The sequence below is a fragment of the Emydura macquarii genome, unplaced genomic scaffold, assembly GCF_026122565.2.
Source record: "Emydura macquarii macquarii isolate MOO-44397 ecotype Brisbane River unplaced genomic scaffold, CSIRO-AGI_Emac_v2 contig_2422, whole genome shotgun sequence".
Classification (NCBI taxonomy): domain Eukaryota; kingdom Metazoa; phylum Chordata; order Testudines; family Chelidae; genus Emydura; species Emydura macquarii.
In genome coordinates this window covers 25,134,526-25,157,589 of record NW_027132559.1, presented here as the reverse complement: position 1 = coordinate 25,157,589, position 23,064 = coordinate 25,134,526, and the positions used below count along the sequence as shown (strand labels likewise).

Below are 23,064 nucleotides of genomic sequence, written 5' to 3'. Positions count from 1 at the left end.
CCAACCACTGGGCTAAAAGTTTTAAGGCAGGCTTGGCACCGGCACCACAACCACCTCCACCTCCTGCCATATTTGTGTGGAGCGAAGCAAGCATCTAACTCATTCCCACAAGAAATACCTTCGGCACCTAAGCCGCCTGACTCCAACAGAGGGGTTTCCGTTTGCAGATTGGGACTTAGGTGCCTCTATGGGAGAAAGGCTTAGCATATTTTCCCTGGCTAGCTCCTCACCTTGTGTGATGGCTTTGTGGATCATATTCTAAGGTGCCTATTTCTCCCCATTTACCTTATAGGGAACTTAGGCTTTGTGGATCACAGTGTTGTTGTTCTAATTTTATAGGCACCTAAAAGTTAGCGATGCTCACCACTGCAATACCTAGGTCATTGCAGACCTGGGGCTTTTTGTTTAGAATATCACCGGGTTCAATCATCACCAGGATTTCTGGTCTGTTTCCGTTCTCGGCAATTTTTACACTTTACGAATTACACCCAAACAATAGCATGGGCTTTCATATAGTAGATAGATAATATCCCTGCTGCAATTTTCAATAAGTAGGTTTATCGATCTATATTTAGTGCTATAGAATTCTTCCAAAAGAGATTTAGGGGCAAACTTGGCAACTTGTTATTTTTTTCTAGGGACAAGTGATGTCTGAAGGAAATGTCAAGATATTTGGTTGAGACATTCACCTGCACTCCTGAACGAACCAGAACTTTGCCTTTATTTCTTTTTTTAACACATCCTTTAATGAATAGATTACTTAAATGCAAAACCAAACAAATTATTATTTTGTCAATTTTCCTTCCTCCCCCAAAAAAGATCAAACAGTAGTTAACAGGACCTACTCATGCCTGCCAATTTCAGGGAGTTTCCAATCACATTTTTCTAGTTTTTTTACATGTTTTCTGATTTTGAGTTAAAGGCAATTGTCTGGGAGTCAGGGAAATTAGATTCAGTTCCTGGCTCTTGTGTGAACCTGAGCAAGTCACTTGGGCCTACATTTTCAAAAGGTGGCCTCTGATTTCGAGTACCTCAGTTTTGGGAGAACAACTTGAGACATCTTAATCATTATGTGTTAGTTTCCCCACCTGTAAAATCGAAATAATATCACATTCTTGTCTGTCAGGTGCTCAAATACTATGAAGAAAAATGCTTAACAGAGAAGCCAAAAAACAGTAACACAGACTACACAAAGTGCTGTCCGATGCACAAGGTAAAGAAATTGAAAGCATCTTATTTTATTTTAGCATCTTTTGGTTGTAGAGAAGTGTTAAAAATAACAAGAGTAAGTACATTTTCAGAGCATGATTTTAAAATCGACTCTGTCTTTTAAATAGCAAGAGAAAATAAAGTATGCATCAACAAAACATGCTGTAGCCTAACTATAAATTCTACAAACAGCACACAATGCTCATCAAGTTTTATAAGCAAACATAAAAGTAATTAATCAGATTCTAATCCTGTTAACCTTGCTCAATCATATACTGTAGTTCCAAGAATGAGAACAAGAATCCCTCAACTTGGTGTGCATTTTTTCCAAAATTTGCCAACCCACGAGGCCTGAATGCAATGTGGTGGTGTAAATTTAGTCTGCTGTCTTCCAGTGTTTAAATACTACTCTCTAGGGATCAGATACACCCAGGTAAAGCGCTAGCAGAAAGTGGCCGCTCTCTTGTACTCCAACAGCACATGGTGCCCCTCCCCTTTATACTGGCCAGCAGAGCTGACCAGATATGCAGAGGCGGTATGATAGAGTCCACAAAGGGGTGTAAAGCAGCAGGTGTGCTGCCTCTGCCTGCCTAGGAACTCAGGATATGTCTTCCCTGCACAGTTCACCAAGGCAACTCTGGAACCAGGGTTAGCATAGCCATATGTAATGCCATATCCACATAACTGTGTCTCCACTCGCCCATGGGTATCTGGGGCATATCCCTTGGTTCTTTGTTCTGAGTCAATGTCATTTTTATCAATTGCAGAACATGTCTGCCTTGCAGGGGGAATTGTGGGAAGGGCATTGGAGAACTATTTGGACAAGTGATTTTGCCTACATCTTCACTGCAATGTGAGTGAGTTCCAGGCCTAGTTAAAGCTGAGGTCAGGCTCTAAATCCCCTCCCCCCCAACCCCCAACCAGGTAAACTAACCTGGGCTTAAAGCACCTCCAAAACCAAGATAGAGGTTTTTCTATTTGAATGGATGACACGGTTGAGCTAACTATGCAATGAAACCATTCTCAGAGTGACTAACCTCCTGTGAGATGTGCATGCAAGACAGTGTCAGGCTTTTGGTGGTTAGACTAGCCGGCAGGAGCACCATTTTATTGACATCCTGGAGGGTTGCTGATCACACTTACAAAAATGTGGGGGCACTAGTGGGAAGTTTGTATACAATACTAGGATTGACTATATGACACTATACTTATTCCAAAAAAGTACAGGACTATAGTACAGAATCCTAACTCATGTAACAAGTCATCATTAATCCTTGAACTGCTCCATAATTGTATTGTTGCACATCTGAAGCCTGTGCACTCTTCCAGGAGACTAGGAAATTGTAAAGTGAATTTTCCCCTGAAATCAGTCTCAGCCTTAAATCAATGGGAGATCTGTTTACAGACTTGACTTGGGAAAATGTGCAAGCATTGTAGATCCATTATATTGCCACATTAGCAAAAATACTCACCATTTAGGCAATAACTTAGTTTAAACAACATCAGATACTAAAGAGGAAGACTGAAGCTCAAATCTGAATCTGTAAATCTATTCTATATTCAAGTCTGTTCTGTCGGACTGTAAAAGGCTAACCATTGCAAAAACAGTCTATTTGGTCTTCACTGGACAAGATGTAGGTCATTGCAGTGACTCAACAGAATTTATGGCTAGCTGATTTTTTACTATAATTGCATAAGCAGTTAAACAAAGAAGCCATTATGATAATTTTCAGAGATGCCTAAAATTAGAAATTTAAATAAATGTACTGATATTCAGAGGTGCTGAACAATGAGATCCCACTGAAATCAATGGGCTTGTGGCTACCTACAATACAGGGCTAATTCGCATTTAACTAAGGTCACTTTAAGGCCCCTTTACACAGCCGATGTAGTGTAAAATCACCTTAGTGTAAATTAGAATCAGGCCCCAGCTATGAATTTATACTTATATTTCAATATGTGCCTCATTGCAGTAGGTCTGTGAGCTGCATGCCTAACAGTTGCATGCAAACTCACAATGTGCACAAACACAGCCGGGTCTGTGTGTGTATTTCTGTTTGGGATGCACAAAACTGCATATATCTAATTTTGAAAATCTAGTCATAAATAGTTTCGCTGTGAAGCTGGCACTTACTGAAGTAGTTAACACTTTAGCTGCTGCTAGTGATTTGGCTGGATAAAATTTTCTTCAAGGCTGGATTAATAAGAAAACAGCACATCAAGTTCCATTGTGAAATATTTTCTTTTTAAGCCAAAAGTTATTCTGTAGAAAAGCAGCAACATTTGCATAAAGACCCTGAAATTTGCAAAACTGTCAAGTTTCATGCACATGCAAATTTCCAGCATCCTTGATCATGACCCATAATGCTTAAAGTTAAAAATCAAAGAAGACAACCCAGCCAGTAAGCAACCTGCCTGTTCAGTAATTCCATGGCTTGGCAGTAAATGCTGTTACTCTCAAAATATTTCACCACATTAACTTATTGGCAACTACATTTCCTGAATAAGTTCACAAAAAGCAAAACAGCAAAAAGGAGGAAGATGACCAGAAATAAAGTTGCTAAGGTTCACTCATTTCTAACATGTATACCCCTAAGCATAGAGATCAGGTGGATACACATGAATGAAGATGTTCTACATTGCTCTAATTTACTCCTGTCTTCACCTTCACCTTCTCAGGCAAAATTTCCATTCACCAAATATAAACTATGAGTTTGGAGCCCATACCTTTAAATAGACTCCAGTGTTCTGTCCACAAGTTTTAAGACAACTTTATTTCTACAGCTCTAAACTGTTAGTAAACAAGTATTCAGCACTGATTAAATTGACCACCACTTAATTAAACTTTCTTTCCAATGTAAAGTATTAGGTAAGTCTAGTCTAATGAATATCAGAACATATGTTCATCTGTTATATCAGTCCAGTAAGACTACTTGCCTATAATGTGAGACAGAGAGACTCTAAACGAAGGAACATGGAACCTTGAAATGAGGGACATTATGTGTATTTCATGGGCTGTCTTCAGAGGATGTGAATGCACTATACGTCTCAGCCTCTCCACGCTGTCAATACTTAATGTATCTGGGACAGTCATTCTTTCCTTCTCCCTTTCCCTCTTCCACTTCCTTTTGAAAAACTCAGTTGACTCTTGGGGACTGTGACATTTGTCTTACATTGCTGATGCAGCAAACAGAAGGAAGAACAAAGTAAAATAAATTTTAAAATGTATATCTATTTTATCCATGGAAAGAAACACAGTAGTAGAGGTGGGCCCAAGTTCCAAAATTGGATCTGGGTTTCAAACACCCCAATGGCTAATGATGTTCACATTTAGCAGTTTAGTTTGGGCCCCTTCTCCAATACAAAATGTGTTCTCTAATAAGACCATAAGGGAGGTAGCTAACTTTAAGGAGCATAAATGTTTGTATCAAAATAGGTTGGCAGAGTCCCTTTAATTTGCCTTTTTGCTTTGTTTGTTAAAAGGACAGGAAAACAAATCAGCCACCTTTCTTCTTATATTCATTAACATAAACGAGATCATAACAGACACTTCATGAACATTCCGTGTGTTTGATCCTATACACAAACACCGGTCCTTTTAGACATCAAAATAAGTGAAACTGTCAGAAGGATTCTTGCATGTGCCTCGAAGTTGCATTGTGTGGATGGCTTGTATATTTCCCTGACTGGAAGATTCACAGAATTCTCGACGGAACTTCCTCAAAGAGAGAGGAAATGAGAGGTTTTTGCAAAATTGAAAATCCCAGATTTTGAATAAAATATGTTTAAACTTTTTTGGTTTTATGTAAACAGCCATCAGGAAGTTATTTGACAGCCTTAAGAAATTACCATTTGAAAGTAAAAAAGGTTACATGCTTCATCTTTGACCTAGGAGACAGCTTTATCACAGGACGGGATGACTGAAGTTTATTCATTAGCTGATAACCTCTTGTGCAACCCAAGCCATTAATCTGCACTAAAACCATGAATGAGAATGGGGCTTTGAGGAAGGAAAATTGGGTTGGACTGGCCTGGAAGGGACAAGTATGTGGAGGGCTCTAGAGTATAGCGGGAGTCAAGACAACATAGCAATGCTATACATTTACTTGGATTGTGCTACAGTCCAGTGAGCTAGAGTCTATCAGGTCACTTCACATCCGGGCCTCGCTGCCAAAGTACTACACAATCAAACCACATCAACATAATAGAACTGCAGTCTCCACTGGGATGGTGAAAGGCAACCTTACTCAGCAGTAAACGTTCACTTCACAGCACGAAGGCCATTTCAAAAGCCACAGCTCAAACTTAAGGGATTTGACTGCAGCAAAGTCCATATCTGGATAGGATCTAGCTACTTGTTTCACAGGACTGTTGCCCCTATTGTATTTAGATAATTTATTATCAATATCACTGCAAGAAAACATAACAAGGTTCTGTTATCCTTCAGACATAGAAATTTGGTATAAAAATACGAGGAGAGAAAACCAAACCTGCTTATTAAAATCCAAACAAACCAAAAGCTTTTGAGACTTTCTAGGATCACAGATGAAAAGCCCAGAAAGGCCTCATGGTAAAACTTTTCCAAGAATTAAATTTAGCAAAAGTGAGAACAGGCTGTGCACGGGTAGGCTTAAATAATCCCAAAAATCCCTGAGAGGAATGAGAACTGTTCAGCACAGGTTAATGCCCAGGGCTGACCCACAAATGAGCCCACAGAGTTCTCTAGAAAGGCAACAATCACAAATAAATTTGTTTTAAACGATAATTAAAAAAACCACATATATCCAACAGCTAAAATGTAATATTAGTGAGTTCTGGAAGAAAGTTATTCTGAGGGAGAAACAAAGAGGTGAGGACATTTGGGGAGGCGCAAGGTGAAATAAGTGTTAACCTGACTCTAACAGTAATGCAATAAACAAACAATAATAATAGGAACAAATGCTTTGTACTACGTAAAACCTTTTATGCAGGGATCTCAAATTATTTTACAAAAGATGATTAAGGGAGCCATCCCACATCACTGTGAGGGATGCATGCATTTTTGTAGCCCCTTCAAACTGAGGTAACAAAGCTGTTAAATGACTTGCCTGAGGTCACAGAGAGTCAGAGGCAGGAATACAATTCTCCATGGAGTCCTGATTCTCTGACCCTTGTTCTAACCACTAAAAAATATTCCTCACTGTTAGGCTCAAGCTAAACAAATGAAGTCCATCAGTGTTTGACAAAAAAGTCTGACATAACAGAGGAAATAGTTGAAAGCAAAGCACCAAAAAACAAAGCAAAACTGCTGCACAAAGCACTATAAGTAAGAGTTATCTGAGAAACTTGGACTAAGGCTGAAAAAATCTTAAAGCCCCGCTATCTAGGGTATTTGTCAAAGGGTTCCAATACTGCATCTGCAGAAGTACCTAAAAGAAAAGGTATTTCTAACAAGATGGATTTGTAACAGGAAAATTGTGCACTGGTGTTAGCCATCTAGTCACAGCACCTTGAAAAACCAAAACACTAGAAACTGCACTTTCTAGGACATCTTGTTCTACTAATACGTGATTACCAGCTGCCTATGCACTGAATCACCACTTAAAATCAGGCAACATAATGTTGAACTTAAAAAATTGGATCTTTTTTTCAGGCCCCCAATGACTTTCTAGAGGATGCAAAATTACACACCAATAAACTACAAAGCATCAGAAATACAGACAAAAAAATGAACACAGTATATAGTTGTTCCTTACAAATCTCTTATTGACTTTGATGGGAGCCAGATCAGGCCTAACATTGGAACTTGCATTACACTGATTTTTCTAATTCTGATTTAAAAATATCTTTTGCATCAAATAGCCCAGAGTTAAATGAAAATTAAACATCTAAGAACTGTTCTCACAAGATATTGTAGGGTAGATAGGAAAGTCTTACAGTTCTGTAAATTGTAATTTGCGTAATTTGCTTTTAATATTTAATTTACCAAAAGAACAAGAAGAAAAAATAGTTCTCATTTCATGGTGCAGAAAAATCCAAACCAGGATTTTGTGTGTTACAAATACGGATGCAAATATTTTAATATTTCTCCTACTTATACTGGAGAAAGAATAAACTGAGCCATTACTTAAAATGAGAGAAGAACACAGCTACCTGAAGCCTATGTAAAAGATCTCTCTTTAACAGGCTTTTAAAGATTGCAAGCCGGAGAATCTAAAAAGCACATCCCCTGAATAATTTAAGGATCCTGGCATCTGCAATGAAAGAACTTCTTTGCTAAACCTGGAGAAAAAAAGGTCTTGAAAGATCACATGCAAAATCATTACTAAAGAGTATTTTTCTTATCTTAAAGTTTAATCGGACACTGAGTAGAGAGAATTTTATAGCCAGCCTTACCGATTTACTGTCAACAGCCGAGGTCTAATATTAACATTTACCCCTTGGCAGTATTAAGTGAAAGCACTGAACGGCCAGGGAAAAAATACATAATCAAAAACAAAATAAAGAGACAGCCTGGTCCACCTGGTAAAGCACAGCACAAATTCTCACTAGAAGAAAATTAAATAATAGACAAAAGCAAAAGTTCATTATGAATCTACATTTTAAGGGAGGGAGAAACACCAAAAAGCAACAATGTAAATATAAATTCTGAAACAAAACACCAAACACTTGATTATGCCATTAAGGAACCACACTTCCTAGTTTGGTGCAGGGGTAATCCTTATTTATAATCAAATGTACCAAGGTTACTTTGTAAATCAGTATGCTGCTGACAGTATGAGTTTTCACTGCCAGTGACATCCTTTAGCCATCAGACAATTTTATCAAAGCCCGTCTACCTACTTCCTCTTGTGTCTTTCATAGATACCATCAAACATGGGAGGAGGCAGGGTTAAGTTTTAAAATCTCCAACCAAACTACACAAGCTTTCAACCAAACTCATCATTTAATACAATTTCAGCTCCTGTGATGGCAAGTCTGGGGCCCAGCTTAGCGTCTCTGAGATCTTTAACATTGATTACAAGGATCTGGCCCCTCTCATCAGTATGTGCCAATGGATTTTAAACAATAAGAAACCCAGAGAGATAGCATAGGCCACTTTTTGCTGTCATGTAATTACACGTTGGAGGTCGACACCAAAATAGGTTTATTGAACTTTGAGGAGAGGACTAGTCAAAAATATAGATGACGCTGGGTGGAATTTTTCTAATTTTTGGTGCATTGTTTACACTTTTGATATATGCTACTTCTCATACACTTACCTTAAATCAAGCCACTGTTCCTCAAATACAGAATTAGCAGAACAGCTCTGCAAAATAGCAACTAGGAATTTTTTTCTGCTGCTGTACGAAACAACAAAGCAGGATACTCAAGCTTAGCTCTAGACAGTTACAAAGCAAATATTGTTCACCTACAATTTTTTTTATGACATTTGCCTTTTTCGCCCTATTTTCTGTGAACAGATAGTAACATTCTAATATGCTTTGCCATGTCGTGTGCACAAGCCCGTATTCAGGTAAGGTGGGTGGTTTATCTACACTAGGATATTTCTGATAAAGTTTCCCACTGTCACAAATATCAGTGCAATTTCAGTAGCAGTATTACTAATGTACAGAGAGGGATGCAGGCACCCAGTGTATTTTAAGTGCCACGTCATCTAACCCTGCTCAGAACTGGTCTAAAGACATGGTCCTTAAAAGCACCAGCTACTGTCAACATCTCTTCTACATTAGTGCTTCCATCATTGCCAACACTGATGTTTTAAGCACTAGAAAAGTTTTGCTAAAATTTCCCATCATTGCTACAATCTTGGACTGTGGCTGGGAATAGTTTTCCCCATCTTGCCTACTGCTGCTATTTGGTTAGCAAGAGTTTCCTTCATGACGGAGTAAAATACCACAAATTTATGTCATTTCTCAGGGCTATCTTTGAATGGAAGAAGCTAGAAAGAAATTTGAACTACTTCTTGCACCTAAACTGTTCTGTTTTCTACTGTTTGTAGATTGTAATTCTGCAAAGCAAAACCTTGGTCTTTTTTTTTTTTTTTACATGTTTTGTAAGCATCTTGGATGGAATTTGTCTCTCTCTCTCTCACACACCCTTCTATACAAAACCTAAGTAAAGAGGCTTTGTTTGGGGAACTTAACTCAGGTTGGGGGCTATGAAATGCAGCAGTGCATGGGGCAGCTGCCTTTGGGATGGCATAGTGGCCATGACCTCCATTTCACTGGCCACATCTCTGTCCTTCACCTCTACTCTTAGCTCAACTATATACCTGGAACAGTACCTACAGCTGACTCTACCTCTCCTACACAGTGAAACTTGTGTGTTCCTGCCATGCTGGAGGTCTTTCACTGAGGTCTCATTATAGATCTATAAACAACAGAGAATCATAGAAGATTAGGGATGGAAGGGACCTCAGGAGATCATCTAGTCCAACCCCTGCTCAAAGCAGGGCTAACCACAACGAAGTCATCGCAGCCAGAGTTTTGTCAAGCCAAGCTGTAAAAACCTCTAAGGAAGGATAAATTATAATATATTTTAAAGGCAAGTTCTGAACCGAGAGGAAGCAGTCAAAATTGTGGGGGAAGTGGTGTTTCACAACTCTAACTTCCTTCTGACTTTGCTTATGCTGTTCCCCATATCTGTTCTGAAGAGCTCATAGCTATGTACATTATATCCAAGTCTATGTTTGCAACTCTGTAACCTTTGCTAGAGTAACTCTCCAGGAAGCGCGCCTGACCTTTACTTAAGATAAAGAAAACAACTGAAATGAGGAAATAAATGCTCCTTTGATAATACAGTGTAAGCTGTGGCTATGGAAATCTGAAATACAACAGCATTAATAAAATAGTCATGTTAGGAGAATTTTTTTATCACCAGAAGCAATGACAAACTTTGATGGGGTTTTTCATTCACAGTTCACAAATTATTCTCCAAGAATCACTGACTTATTTTGGAACAATAATTGTAAGTTAATAGAAGCCCTAGCGGAACTTTGCACTCTTATACAAGAGATTTGTGCGTATGCACATTTTATTTGGACACAACAGCCTAGGTAGGATGAAATCTTAAATTTCAATTTATAGATAAATTTTGTACTGGTTTTATAGTATACAAACTCACTATACAAAGAGAGGGGGAAACTTCATATAAAAAGTGATTTTAAAATGACTATTATCCATTTGCATCTGTGTATCTTTACGAGTTAGTGTGAGGAATTATTTGCTGCAACTTATTAAAAAAAAATAAAAGCAATTTCAGTGTTGGAATAACACTGTTATTTCGTACAACTGGAATCAGTCCATGAAAAGAATTCTTGTTTTGCAAAATATGTATCTGTTATGCACACTCAATGGAAATGATTATAAGGAAATGTATCGAACTTGAATAATCTCAAGATGTGCAGGAAAATTAAGCAACTTTGAAACTACGTTAACATAGTTTTCCTTTTTTTAAAAATTCTTCTAATACACTTTGTTTGAGATATCTCTATTATAACATTGTGTTCCTGCCTTAATTTATTACTATTTTTATGATACATGAATGCTAGCTTTAACTGGTATTCACTTTAGCTGATTGCAGCAATGTGCTCTGGTAGGATCAATAATTGAAGTTATTTAGCTCAATGGAAAAGCAGCCATGAACTCTGCTGCCATAAGCAGACAGTGCAAAGAAGTGACCTCTGATGGAGACCAGACTTGCCACAGGGGACTGACATGTGCATGGTGGGGGTAGAGAGAGGAGGTCAGACAGTATTGGCCTCACCAGGCAATGGCTGTCATGCCATTCCCTTCATGTATCCTCTGCCACTCAAACCTCAGAGCAGCACTAGTGGAAGGGACTTCAAAAAGGAAAGTAGAAAAGTAGGACACTGACAACAGCAACAAGGGGAGAGTTGGGGTGCATGTTCAAAAAACAAATAAAAAGTTTCTGACATGAATAAGATACGTGTCAAACCAGACAGAATGTCCAGCTTATTCACACACACAAAGGCTCACAAAAAAACAGGGGTATTAACACAACAGAGGGCTAATTCCTGTTGTTCTAACTCAGGTAAAACTCCTACTAACTCCAATGGAAATTTCGCTTGAGATAGGAATGCAACACATGGCTCATGAAGCCATGTTGTATATATTAATATAACTTAATGTACTATGTTGACAGAGACTGGCTGAATTTGGCAAATACAAAATAAGAGAGCTGTTTAGAAAACTCACAGAGAATCATGTGACGAACTAGTTGCTTTTGTTTTACACTACTTGGTTCCCTGCAGCGCTTACCGTCCTTCTTCCTCTATTCAAGAGAAACAGAAAGCGCCGCTATCCTACTGAGCTCAACGAGAGAGAATCTCTCTGCTTCAGTGACAAAGGGAAAAATGGGACCACCTGCTAAAGGTTACACCTTCAGCTAAAACAACCTTTGCTGGCTGCAGTTCAGCACCCTACTTGCTTCATCTGTTCTTTGTGCTGATGTCATTGACAGGCAAACACACGACTGCAGGCTACACCACGAATACTAGAAATTGAGACAAAATATATATATATATTTTTTTTTTTTAAGAAAGCGACGAATCATACTATACTTACAACTTTCAGCCTGATAGTCTGGCACAAACTGCTCGTCATTGTCAGGTACCTGAGCTGAAGAAAGAGGAAAAAAAAAAGGAGGGGGAAAAATTAAGAGAAGCCACTAAAGCATAGTGAAGATTGTTGTGCTAATCTTGAAGCACAGCCAAGATCAAAACTAGGATTTTGTTGGCTCAACCATTATTTGGACTGAAATCAGGCATGAGAAAGACCTTCCCCGTTATTAAAACCCGTGAGCATGAATTTTCAAAGTGGTATTTGGGAATTCTGCACAAAAATAAATCCCAGTGTTTAAATCTTTATACATTTAACCCTCTCATGCTCCTTGGCCAAAAAACTGAACCCATTTATGGGTAACATTTGCAGCCAAAATAGTAGAAAACATATTTTATTCTGTTTTTCAAATGGTCAAAAGAATCTTTGGCTGGACCACAGAATTTTCATTGCAATCTTATCATGTTTTTAGATGGGCCCGAAATACATACCTAATGTGAGAACCATAACCAGCGTCTTTCTGCCTTCAGTATTATCTTTACTTTTAGGAAACTTTATCACACACCTACACTATAAATCCAACTGCATCTGAAACATCATGGCTGTCCCCTGGTGATAACACAGTGCCATTCTGTTGCATAGTCAAGACATTAACAGTCTCCCCAAATTGTCTTAATGCCTTGTAAACATACAGAGCTTTAGCACAGTTTAGAGATATAGTTGAAACACTGTTTAATTTCATTGTAGAAGGTGGAAACTACCAGAAACCAGGTCATAGGAAAGCCATGGTGTAATCTGTTCTAGATACCTCCATAGTTAGCAAAAACTCAGTTTACCATAATTTAAAAATTTTGTTCTCGTTTGTCAAACTGCCCTCTCCAGAACTTCCATGGCCAAATCACATGAAATTAACTGTTTGAAGTAGTTAGACAACCCTTATCCAAAGAGAAGTAAATCAACAGTAATCTGCAGCTGAAATTAACATCTTCCATAACCTGGTAACCCAACATGCTTCATGAAAAAGCAAGCAATGGTTATACACCCATTTATTATATACCCACTGAATACCAAAGTATTAAAAGTACTAAAGAAAAATATGATGTTTAACCACTGCAGAAGGCTTTGCAGGTTAGGAAATATTACAGGCATGGTTCACTTTTATATATCTACCTAACACCCATTAACATTAATAGGAATTACGCATATGAGTCAAGAGAGAAGAATCTCTCTTTAGATTTAGCCACGCTTGACCCTGTAGTGCAGAGGTACAAGATATTCTGCAGATCTGATCCTACACTCCTTAATTCAGGAAAAATTTCCTCTGACTTCACTGGAAATTTTTCTTGAGTAAGTATTTCAGGATCAGGCTCATAATGCAGTAAAATGGTAATCTCATGATTCCAAAGCATATGTTTATAATCCTACCTAATGTATTACACCAAATACACCATAAAAAGAAAATAATTTTGGGAAAATGATAAACAATGGTGTAGCTCAAATGTTAAGACAAATATGTGAAAGGTAATTAATGTTAATCTGAGGAAAACAGATGTTGAAGCTTTTTCTAGCATTTATATTACACCAAAACTATCCCTTTAAGAAGAAAACTATATCTGATGACATGTTAATTAAATAATAAACAAGAATTAAAGTTCTGCAGAATGCACATTTTACCAAATCAAATAGTCCTAGTAGGTTTTTAATGCACCGAACTTCTCTTCCCTACAAAGAAACAGCAGAATTCTTACCAGTGATAAACTCAAGAGCAACGCCAAGCCCAAGAGAGGTAAAGTCAACCAAAAATGAATGCTCTGTACATTTCCGTTGATTCATTCAGATCAGTGCATGTTTAGGAGCTTACATTTTTCCCTTCAATATACCAAATATTTGACTGCTACAGGAAAATCCAATCTTGACGTCAAGCTCTCCCAGTTAACAATCTGTACTTTAGAGATCTTTTGCATTCCTTTTTTTTTTTTTTTTTTTTATTTTGGGGCACATATAAACTTGTTGCATTTGTATTCATTAACTTTATTATTTATTAATAGGATATACAAAACATCTTGTCCTTGAAATATATATAATGTTTTATGTCATTTTTAAAATGCAGCTAGTAGAGGGTTAAATATCAGTCTAGTTGTGAAAATAAATGGGCTCAATATTGTAATCTTTGCATATGAATATCTCCATTTAAGACTGATTTGTGGTGGTTGCAGAACAGGATCCACCATATTTTACATTCTTCCCAGCACATTACCAGCTCCAGCCTCGGGGTCTGATTCACCCCTGCTTTATGCCAGTTTGACTGATTTCAGTGGAGTTACACCAGCATAAAACTGGAGTAATACAGTGATGAATCCGGCCCTTTGTTTTCCTATCCAGAGGATAAGAAGTGTAGAGCCAAAATCCTCTTTAAAGTCTCCCCTTTAAACCAACATAATTCCACTGACTTCAACAGTTTTACTCCCAATTGCACTGGGGTGAATAAGAGAAGGATTGGGTCGTACTACTAAAAGTTAAAGAAGAATCTAGTTAAAAAAAGCAAACACACCACTTTATAAAAGAACAGTAAAAATAGAAGATGACTAATGTAGTCAAAACTATAATAGTTTTAAGTATCTTTGCTGGTATGCGCTTCTCTAAAAGCAACTAAAGGGGAGGGGGGAGAACATAGCAAAGCTGACAATTCCTTTTTATATTAAAAAAAATGCAGAAAATGTCAGACCCACAGTTGCATACATTTTCTCTTCGGATGTTTAAAAAAACCCACACAAAATAAAACAAATGCTGTAGGAAATAAATCTGCGAGCCTACCCCAAAAACTATGCAAATAAGAGCCACCGATCCGCTTGCCATAAGATATGTGGCAATCAGAACTGTCAATTTGTTCCCCTTTTACAACAGTTTTTTAAAAAAACTGAACAGAATTGAAATTCATGCATGGACATGATACAGAAATGTCAAGCAGCTGACCACCCAATACAGAGCTTTTTAACAACAGTTGCTAGCTATGAGGAGACAAATGGATTGGAGTCACCATCACATTATTCAAACAGAAGAGGACTTTTTTACCGAGTTTTGATCATTAAAGCGAGTTTTACTAACAAGTTAAACCAGCAAGTACACAGTTAACTTCAGCTTAACTTGAATCTCTGAAAGGAAAATGTGACTTGGAGTGTTGCAACTTCATGCACATTTATATATGGATATATCATTCGTTTCCTCTTTTCTTTTAGTCATAGACACTGCAATTCAGCAAGGCTCTCAAAACAACTACAGTGGTCTTCTATTACCATATTCAGGATAAGACACAATGTATAAAAGTCAGCAAAACTTTTTCCCTCTCCATTTAGCAGACTATTAGAAAACAGGTCAGAAATGACCACCCAGAGAATGAAACTATTTCCCCACGCTACTTAATTAAGGGATCTAGGGGAAAGAAGGAGGATAAAAGACCAATAAAGCGGCTTTCAAGGAGATTAAACAGGTAGGTTTTATTGGTAATAGCAGAAGCAGCTCTATCAGTTCATTCCACACTAACAGTCAAGTTGCCATCAAGTCTCAGATTCTCATACTTGAAATGGGCAACATCTGTACTATCAGCCAGTCACCTTACTTAGATTATTACCAAAAGTTGTTTTTTTTCTTTCTGACTACAGCACCATGTCCCAGAGGTGTGTGGGAAATGCACAAAAATGTTAACTATAATCCTAGTTTTGCAGGGAATGTATCAGTTTGGATTTTATAGTCTCATCACCTACTCAATTAAAATCAACTTGGCAAAAGCAGCTGTTCAAAGCACACAAATGCTTAATACCAGTTTTTAATTTTCAGAGACAATATTAATACATCACTTTTCAAAGCTAAACGTAGAATATATCTTGCAAATGGAAAGCAATTTGGAAAAGGAATTTAACCTGACACTGGGGGCCAATTGACTTTCTTTCACTGCAAACCAAAATCACCATCAACAAATATCCAGTACAAAAGGAGTTAATATTTAATTAAAACCAGCTCTAGCCACTGTTACAATGACCTGAAGCCAAACAAGGAAGAAGATGTATGAGTCATTCTTTCTGCCAGTGAATGAGACAGCTGATCTCCTAAGCAATTCCTCAAGACAAGCAGTCAGAACTGGAGTTCTGCCTCCATTCACAAAAACACAGTCCAGCATGAACCATGTGGCCTCAACCACAATCTTTTCATGTCACACCCTTCCAGAACTCAACAGCAAAGTAAACTTGAACTTTCTGCATAAACACACCGATTTCATTGCTTTGTCTCAAAAGTAGCACAGACCTGCTAAGGAACACAGTTAATAAACGAAAAGTTAAGCAAACCAAAAGGCAATAAAGTTTAACCCTTCCTTTCCCAACCACAAAGATCTGCCAAAAATGTAGCCCTACATGCATGCAAGATTGCAGGAAAAGCAGAGAGCTTGCCATGTCTTCTTGCTTCACTTAAGCACTTTATTTTGGATATCCTAACATTTCTTATATTACTCCCTTCTCGGAACTTGCGGCTCACTTTTTGACCTAGACACAACTTGTTTCAAAACATCAAAGATTTACTCAGTGTGGCAACAGAATCTGAAATTGACTGGAAAAAATTTGAGCAGTACTATTTCAGCTGATCCTAAAATAAAACTTTAGGCCACAAAACAAAGTACTGAGGTTGCTACGCTTTGTTCCATTCAATACCTGTTTTGAGCATTTAAAAGGTTATATAAAGTACAGGCATTAATACATAAAACATTTTTTTTTTAATAAAAAAGACCAAAAAAGGAGCAACTGTTGCTAATATAAAAGTACTCATAAGGCATGACAATGACCATTTTTTTAATACAAAAAGAAAAATATCGTAACCAAGTGAACACTGGCTATGCTGCCAAACAAACTTTTTGTTTTTTAAGTGACCCGCTCTGACGTGTAAACTTACATATACTTTAAAAACTAGACGCCAGATCCTTCAAACCATTCTTCATATGAATAATCTGTACTAAGAAGAAGAGGCATTTGCTGGATCTGGCCCTTGTTTTTTATTTGAATTTTAATACAAAATAATATAGAAATTGGTTTAAAATGCACACTCAGGTTTTACATCTGCTATGTTCCTCGTAGTCAATACATGATTATGCAGTGAGACAAAATTACTAATCCGTTTTTTTCAGCAAACAAGAAAACCCCCAGATTAGTACTGCATACACTTTCAGGACCAACAATTTTATAAAAGGTTAGCACCATTTTGCCAAATCCAATTTTTCCTCCATTTTTTGTGCAGAGATCTTTGAAATCAGGCATTCATTTCAAGTATTTGGAAGTCAAATCCACTAACTGCCAAGCACTCCAAAAAAGGGAAGCGATTCACTGTGCTACAAGTCTCATCTTTAGCATGTTTTGACTCCCTTTTAGAACATGCCCTACCAGACAAACTTCAATCAAGATGTGAAGCGGTCTTGGCTTGACCATGTTTGTTCACTAAGCACATATATATTCAGACATAGTGCTTAACAGCTGTGTACCCCACATTCAGATTAGTGTTCTTACCAAAGAGGGGGTTCACTACAGGGCAGCAGAAAGATACATTACAGGTATTAAAGGTTCATTATAGGGCAGCAGAAGCCAGATCTACAAGTCGGCATAGCTCCACTGAAGTCAATGGAGCTACAATGATTCATACCAACTGAGGGTCGAGTCCTGAAGTTTTACCTTCTGTTAGAAATGGGAATTCGAGCATTACTGAACAACGCAAAGTAAGTGATCACTTTCACATATACACATTTAGGAATAAACAATTGGGTAACGCCGAATTATGTGTATAGAAACTTGACAATGGTAGCAAAGATCACGGAAACTATTTCTTAGAGTTCACCCCAAACTTAACCCTTAATTGGCAACAGAAATATAAATGTTTTACATAAATCAGTATTTGGTACCTTCTTCAGTTTGGAAAACTTGGGATAGCCATCACCTGTGCCTGGCTAGCTAGAAACTGTGGTGGGAGAACTAACCCCGTTACCTGTATCTTTTATTGTAAAGTGATTACCTTGCACTACAACAGAGCAAAAAATACATTAAATATTAATGAATTTTGTGATAAATTCTCATTGTTACTACCAAAGAAAGAACTCCATCATCTAGACCTGTTATTTTAAAAAGTTAATCTATTGAATAGCTTAGTCACCTATATTTATTTTGGAAGTCTTTTACCTGTCTTTATCAAGTTACGGTGAGGAATTAGTGACAGAATTAACAGAAGACTCATTTTTAATAAATAATCTACTTTTCTATTGTCTATTATTCTCCCAACCCCATATGCTTCCATAATGCATAGTAGGCTTTCCATGGCAGAGAGTTTATTTTGTCTCCTCTGTTTGTTTCAGAATACGTAGAAGCAACCATGATGAGATAACATTAGATTAATATTTGAACCAATTATTTCAAGTCACTGAATAATTGCTATCTGCCAACTGCAATCTAATCCCAAATATACAGAATCAATAAAGGCATTTTACAATATTATCATGACAAAATGTAGCTACCACGGTATTTAAATATAAAACAAAAACATTATCTGAATAATATTTGTCTTGGTTGGCAATAAGCAATGTTAACTCTTCGTTTCCAAGTTTGATAGTGGAGACAATTATTAAAATCCTTCCACTTTCAAATTACGGCATCAGGAAATAGTTCAAATTTATTTTCCATCCCCCATCTACTGATTTTGGGAAACTACATTCAGTTTAAATTTTTTGGGAGTAAATTAAATAATTTGAGAGTTCTTCCTGATACTTTAATAGAACAGGACGAAAAAGCTAAACTTATTTCATAGAATTCAAGTATTGCAGAAGCAAGTATAACACATCAGAACTTTTCTACAAGTGGCATTCAGTTTCTGGGGAAAGAGGGTGGTAATAAATATATTAGATAAACTAATTAATACAATAATTTTTATATTTTGCACTTTAAATTATGTTCTTCCTTTAAGACACATGTGTAAATCCTATTATTTACAATGAAAGTTGGGTATAAATACTGAGAAGAGAATAAATCCCTTTGTGTTTAGTTATTTATTACCAAGATTCTTCACAGAAAACAACAAATGACCCTGTTCGGTAAAAACATGCAAGCTAAAACGTCCCAAGTACGAAAGGCGTCTTCGTAATTTTTTGTAAGCATTCTTCATGTGTGATACATTGTAACTTGTTTAATAAGCAGATTTTCTGACCTGGTTACTCCCCAGTGGGGTTCTGAACTGGTGGGAAAAACCTGGTCAGTTGTCATTCCTCTTCTTAAAAAGGGTCAAGATGCTTTAAAATGTGATGGTCACTTTCCTGGCTACAGAGCATCATGAAAAGAAACATGTAAACACTACGAATGCTGCCAAATTGGCAGATTTCTAGTTTACGAAGGTCCAGGAGGACATAAATGGACAAATCTAGCAATGGGTAAACAAGCTAATTTTGAAATCTGTTTCTTGGCTAAAGTCATCCATGCAGTCATTGCAGTAGAGCTAAAATATAGCATCCCTAACACCAATATATTGTAAATACTAGTGCAAGCTGACAAACTTTTATTTACAAAGAATTTTTAAAAATATAATAATTAAAGAGGTGTCAGAGATAATAAATAAGATCAAAACCAGGATTTTCTTTAGTTCTATTAACAGTTTCTCTGCATTGCCTGTAAAAGCTGGGGAGGGGGGGAGCGGGGGAGTGAGGTTGTTTGTTTTAAATGAAAACTAAAATAGCAGTGGTCTGGAATTTATAGTTTTGCTAAAATATTTCCAGAACATTAGGATGTCTATAATATTTAGGTTTAATACTCTTCAGAAATATATAATTAAATATAAATGTAAAACTCAGTAGTTTGAGTATCTCTTTCCAGGTACAGAGTAACTTTTTATACTTACCATACGATATTAACCATATTTACAAGGTTTCCTCAATCTAATTTACAAAGAGTCAGACACCTAGCTTTGATCTTTCAAAGTAGTCTCAGTTTAAAAACATAAGGAAAAACTTAAAGCACTGAACAAAATTAAGAAACAACAGTAATTCAAAAGTAAAAATTGCAACTACAATCCTTTGTATACCTATAGAAATGACATAAGCCAATTTTGACTTCCATATTTTTTTTAATTTACTAAGCTGCTCTGCACATACATTACCATCCTTTTTTATTTAGAATACATTTTTTTTAAATCATTTCCAGGAACAAAAGAAGATTCATGCCACTAAAAATAAAACTAAAAGTTGTTTTATCATAAAAACTCATACCTTTTAATGAGTGTTTTGACAACCTTCTAGTTTGTTAAAATGAATGAGATTAGACTCAATAACAAATCCTTGCTAAAACTACCATAAGGTAGACAGTGACTGTTTTATCTGATGATTATAGTATAAGATTATCCTGTTGCAATACACCCTATTTTCAGTTATTTTAAAAAATATATTAATATGTAAATTCCAACCCTTTTCCATAACTTTATAAAAGACTCTTTGATTATATCTTGACAAAGACACATACTGAAGGCAAACATTCATGCTAAGAGAATTAAAATATCAGCAATACAAACAAACTTACATACAGGCTAACAACAGCTTGACCAGCTACATGCATGGTTATAAAAAAAATCAGCCTGAAGCCAAGTAGCCAACAACAATATTTCCTTCTTTCTATGGTAAGCAGTTGCATGCAATTCTTCCCACTCCCAGAGAAACAAAACATCTATTCAGTAAACAACAATAGTGTATAATCCAGTATAATATGCTAAAAATAAAACACATGAATACCCAGTGTATAAATCAGGGTAAATTCACAGAAATCATATCAATTTAAATCACAATCATGTTCAATTTGGCTATAAAACTTTTCCATTTAAAGTTCAACCACAAAAATTCTTTACTCTTATGTAATATGAGACAGACAATGCATAAGAATCTTCATGCTTGAAATAAAATAGTATTAAATAATAAACATAAAATATTACTGAAGCGAACAAATACACCTCAAGCAGCAGAAAGCTCCTCTAATTTTTGTTGAAGTTCTCTTGTAGCAATATCTCCTCCTTTTTATTACCCATATCTCGATAGCTAATCTAAATTCAGATTTCGACATTATTGTTTTTAAAACCTGCAACCTCAATAGTCTGAGCCTTGAAAGATTACTTGAAATATTTAAAAATGCTAGCCACTGTAAAATTGAAAAAGTCAAATTTCCAATTAGTACCCAATATACAGTCCTATAAAAAGTAAGACATGAAAAAAAAATGTATACACAATATCAAAAGGCTTATGAAAAAAGAAATCTCCTTCCTACTTAAGTATTTGATACACACCTAATGCTCTGTGTTGTGAACAAGATGGAAAGAAGACACTTGCACTTAAATCTTGAAGCATCCCGTCCTGATGAACCCAGAGAAACTAATTTCTGCCATCAGAAAAGTACTCCACCAGAACGCCAAATAATTATAGGTGCTGCTCTAAAGGAAACAGCGAGCCCAGTTCTGGCTGTATGCAGTCTCTCGAGGTACAATAATATAAACCTGATCAATTGCAATTAAAATCTGAACAGAGGCTTAGAACTTGAAGTCTCGGTGCATTAGTTCTTGCCAAAAGCAGATGTGATTGTGAGCTGGAAGCAATTTCTCCTGGTAATTTGTGATGACACTGGGTAGAGCAGCCCCAGAGTCCCCAAAGACAAACTCATCAGAGGCTCTAATGTATGCATGACACATGAGGTGGCTCTTTTAGAGCTCAATTAATTGGGCTGAACATTAAGACAGCAAGTTCAGGACTTTCTCCCCCCCCCTCCAGAGTTGTTTTTCCTCTTTTTACGAGCAGTTCATCCTCCCCTCCCCTTACCTTCTGCAAGCCATGTCTCCTGTAACTGGCTCAGATCTTGAAAGAGTTCTGAAAAAACATAAAGACACAGATAATAGACACCCACCTTTAATCTTCCCATAAAATGAAAAGATGCTAGAAAAAACAGTTTCCTGAAGAACAATGCATGTGAATTCTACTTTGGCAACCTACATATAGACAGAAAATAACAGATAGACCCCAGTTGCAATTAATGATTATTCTACTCTTTTTCCATAGGAGGTATACACACTACAGTAATACTTAATTGACTCCTGAAATAATCTTTTAAGTTTGCTTATATAGGAAAACATTCCTATTCAGTAACTGAAAGAGAAGTTAAGATGATAACCTCTCATTCAAATGATCTATTTCTCCTTACACAATACAGGCCTCCTGCAATCTTTGCTCTGGCAAAACTCTAATTGACTTCTATGGGGATTTGCCTAAGTAGACCTTTGATTTTTTAAAAACCCTATATCCAACGTAAGTAAAGAGCAGAACTTGGCAATGAAAATGTAAAAGGAAAGACACTCAGCATCTCTATTAGACACAGAAGTTACCCTTAGGTGTTACTCTTTTATGTTTTAGTGACGATTCTGCGGTACTCCACATTGATTCCACTATACTAGCATCATACATAGTTTTGAAGTTAAAGTGGCACCACCATCTCCATGGACCAAATTTTACACTGGCTTACATCCTGTGCAACCCCACTGCCATCCATGGAGGTCACTCTGGGTGTAAGTCAGGGCAGAATTTGACCCCATTTGTGGTCCCTATTTTCTGAGATTTATTAATTCAGTATGAACATTTGCTCTGAGCTAAAACTTAGCATGATGTCTGAACAGATTAATTATTTTTTAAGGTTATTAATGTTTGGAAAGATGCTTCCTTCTTCTATGATAGTGGCAGATATAGGATACGTTCTTAAATGTTACAGGCTATCAGTCCATACGAGGGGATGATGCCCTGTGTTTATTTTCGCACATCACCTAAGTAACAACAGAAGTGGTTTTGCTTTAGATGTGTGCTGTGAACGGGCATTTTTGCAGGGATTCTAAGCACACAGATTCAGGGGTATCTGCTCATCTGACTGTTAGAAGAGTTACATGGGCGTACGCACCATTTGGCGAGTATTTGTAGAAGCTACATGGACCCTTGTAAAGTAAGAGTACATCCTGCTCACCTTACTTATGTAAGATCGCCACTGACTTTAATGTGGTTATTTATATGGGGAAGGTCCCCCAGGCCTGGTCCAAAGTACACTTTAGCCTAAATTTCCCATGGTTGGAACCAGCAGCACAACTCCATGGGTGGTAGCAACAGGGCTCATGGTTCTAATTGTCTTGCCTTGCCCCCTCTCCCCCTCCAGCTCTAACACAGTGCTTAGAACACCAGCAGCTAGTCTACACTAGCACTGTCACTCCT

At 37.0% G+C, this 23,064-nt stretch overlaps 1 protein-coding gene across 3 annotated transcripts in view; it reads right to left on the bottom strand.

The window, feature by feature from the left end:
• ETV1 (ETS variant transcription factor 1) overlaps nt 1-23,064 on the bottom strand; it is a 74,235-nt gene that overhangs the window by 49,260 nt on the left and 1,911 nt on the right. For 2 of the 3 annotated variants that reach the window (XM_067562121.1, XM_067562120.1), the window contains exons 4-5: nt 21,637-21,684; nt 11,778-11,831 (exon numbers count right to left, since the gene is read on the bottom strand). In XM_067562121.1, coding sequence (XP_067418222.1) covers nt 11,778-11,831; nt 21,637-21,684 — 102 coding nt within the window. Of the gene's footprint in view, nt 1-11,777; nt 11,832-13,519; nt 13,659-21,636; nt 21,685-23,064 lie in introns of those variants that run through there. The other variant, XM_067562122.1, reaches the window with a different exon arrangement.